Below are 2,821 nucleotides of genomic sequence, written 5' to 3'. Positions count from 1 at the left end.
AGATATGTCACGTTGCATTATTGTGTCCAAATAAAATAGTTGTAATCATTGCAATAGTCAACTAATACAGTTGGAATGCAACTTCGACCATATAAGACATAGCTTATTGACTTACAACCAACTTTGTAGGCCATTAAAATTCTTATTCCCTTACTGGATGCCACGAACACGTACATATGTGGTACTTCATCTTTCATTTCTCAAGTAAAAGAAGGAGCAACTAAAGAATCTTATATATATATATGTTCTAGTCATAATGATACCCTCAAGGGGGTACTCGATCTTCTTGCTTTCGAGGATTAATTAGGAGGAAGAGTAAGAGGTAAAGATTCATCTCAAAATCATTTTGTGGAAGAAAGTAAGGTTTTTGGATTTAGTTTCTTTGGCAGCTTTGTCGCCTTTCCTTGTATGGGAACCCTTTCGACTATTTGCTTTCTTAGTAGGTCATGAAGCCTTCCGAAGAGCTTCTGCTTCACCGTCTCAAACGCTCTATTGAGATTTTCGATCTGCGCAAAATTCAGTAATATCCTTAATTAGTCTGGTAGACCGGGTCTATTAATTTTACCAAATACCTGGAGCCTTTTGAGTTTCGGACATAAATCATAAGAATCCCCGGAGAAGAATAACTTCCCTTGTCAAACTAGAATTAATGTGTTACGTAAGGTAAGTAAACTCTGTGTCGATCGGAACCCTTTCGACGTACTATTTGCTTTCTTGGCGGTCCCCTACGTTCTGATGCACCCAAATACAGAGTTTACTTACCTTTAACCTCAAAGTGTAGTGTACCCCAAATTACGTACTGCTGATAGGCAAGAAAATTTTGTATTTTGGGTGTATGATCGAGGACGTATAAAACTTTGCACGTTTTTGAAGTCAATGGGGGGGAGAACTTTGGGTTCATAAGGGGTGAAAACCCCTTTCTTTAATTAATTATGCCTTGGCAACATATATAAAATTGTTTAAAAAAAGTTATTTTACCTGCTCTGTAGCGTTGACGTTATACATGAAGAGTCCATAATAAAGATCAAAACTATCGCTTACAGTGTTTTCTGTCTGCATTCAGTAAATGAGCAGCGAAATTGAATGAGTAAACACTACAACGGATTGCGCGCGAACTCCAAAATTAATTTACCTGTGTAATTGTGGTGAGAAATTACCAGATGCAAGAGGGTCTCGTATCCTTTTGTATTGATGGGCGTGGACTCCAAGTTCAAATGCGACAGAATCCTGACCCATTAATCAAAGTACACTATATATGAACATTAATGAGTTGACATCAAAAAGAATTTATTTATTTTTTTGCTGGTTAAGATGCGCCGCCTCTATTCATTATTTTTCCTATTTTATTAGCACTTATATCTCATGACAGCATATTTTTCTCTTAGTTTTTAAACTCTACAATGAAAATATATGATGATCAGAGCAGGTGTATCTGTAATTAAATAACTTAATAATAATCTTCTCTCTGGATCATATATATCTAATGGTCACCTTCCTATGGTGTGCGTGATGAACTGGCTGCCGGCCGCATGGCGATCATGCTCCTCACAAGACATCCCCACCATTCTGCAACCCTGAAACACATGTTGAAAACAGTCATCTTAATTTTTTGATTAATTCCTTCGTACGTAGCACGCACGCTTATATATGCGTATAGTTTGATGACCATATTCTAACAATCACCACTTTTTTTTTTTTTCATTTTTTGATTTTTTAAGAGATAGAGCCGTAATAAAGTCGTTTCCCTCTCGCTTCGTTAAATTTTTTTTGTCCCACCTTTACCCCTATAAGCTATTAAGTTTAACCTGCTTACCCCCTGAACTACACAATAATGATTTCGTGCCATATATAGAGTCATAAAAAGATATATTATTTTGAGACTTATGATGTTTTCAAAACGGAAACAAAATGTTTAGACTCGACTATTTTTTTATTATTATTAAATACGAATCTAATAGTAGTATATCATCGCTATACATGCAGTGGACACTTGAAACCTCTACGCTAACATCCTCTGTGACCTTCTGCATGCATGATACTTTGATAAGTTGGAGTACTACTAATTGATATCATGACATATATATATATTTATATAAGACTAAAAACTAACCTCATCTTCAAAAATCCTCAAGAACTGAGCACATTTGTGAGCTTGTTCTCCCTCAGAAATCCTCACCTCTTCGTAAACAAATGGCAACTCATTCCATCCATTCTTCCCACTCTCTGGTCCGAACATAGGGTGAGTGCAAACAACTCCAAATTCAGGAGGAAGGACCTTAATTAATGTTGCCACAATTATATTATATAAAAAGATATCAGCAATAGTATTCACGTCAGCATATGTATATATATACGTACCTCAAGAAAAAGATTTCTGGGAAATTGTTTAACAGAAAGAACATCCGCAAAAATGGTGTCAGCCTTGAGCTTACGGAACGGAATCGAACGAACCACAGTCTCCGTCGAAAGTATAGAGCTACATATTAATATAATATCCGGCTGCTCTTCACACATCTCATCCATACTCCTGCGCGCGTGGGTTACCAATTGAATCGGCGAAAAATTAAGCAACTTAATATTTTAAAAGAAGAAGAAGGAAAAAAAAAAATTCAACTAATTATAAACTGTCCATATATAAAAGCTCATTACAATATAATAAAAGATTACCGAAAGAAATGCATTCCGTGCGAGTTACAGTATTCTGAGTAGTCTGATCTTGATGTAGCCAGTACGATGTGACCCTGCCGTCGAAGCCCTTGGGCAATGAACTGACCGAAGTTTCCAAACCCTACGACGGCAACCTTCAGTGGAGGCTCTTCAT

At 36.6% G+C, this 2,821-nt stretch overlaps 1 protein-coding gene across 1 annotated transcript in view; it reads right to left on the bottom strand.

The window, feature by feature from the left end:
- LOC109835324 (arogenate dehydrogenase 2, chloroplastic-like) overlaps positions 342–2,821 on the bottom strand; it is a 5,950-nt gene continuing 3,470 nt past the window's right edge. The window contains exons 3-9 of the mRNA XM_020403304.1: positions 2,668–2,813; positions 2,359–2,527; positions 2,111–2,275; positions 1,492–1,574; positions 1,158–1,227; positions 979–1,053; positions 342–506 (exon numbers count right to left, since the gene is read on the bottom strand). Of these exons, the coding sequence (XP_020258893.1) occupies positions 342–506; positions 979–1,053; positions 1,158–1,227; positions 1,492–1,574; positions 2,111–2,275; positions 2,359–2,527; positions 2,668–2,813 (873 nt within the window). The remainder of the gene's footprint in view (positions 507–978; positions 1,054–1,157; positions 1,228–1,491; positions 1,575–2,110; positions 2,276–2,358; positions 2,528–2,667; positions 2,814–2,821) is intronic.

Source organism: Asparagus officinalis, chromosome 1 (genome assembly GCF_001876935.1).
Source record: "Asparagus officinalis chromosome 1, Aspof.V1, whole genome shotgun sequence".
Taxonomy (NCBI): domain Eukaryota; kingdom Viridiplantae; phylum Streptophyta; class Magnoliopsida; order Asparagales; family Asparagaceae; genus Asparagus; species Asparagus officinalis.
Note: the sequence above shows the minus strand (reverse complement) of the source record. Positions and strands in the feature narration are given on the sequence as shown.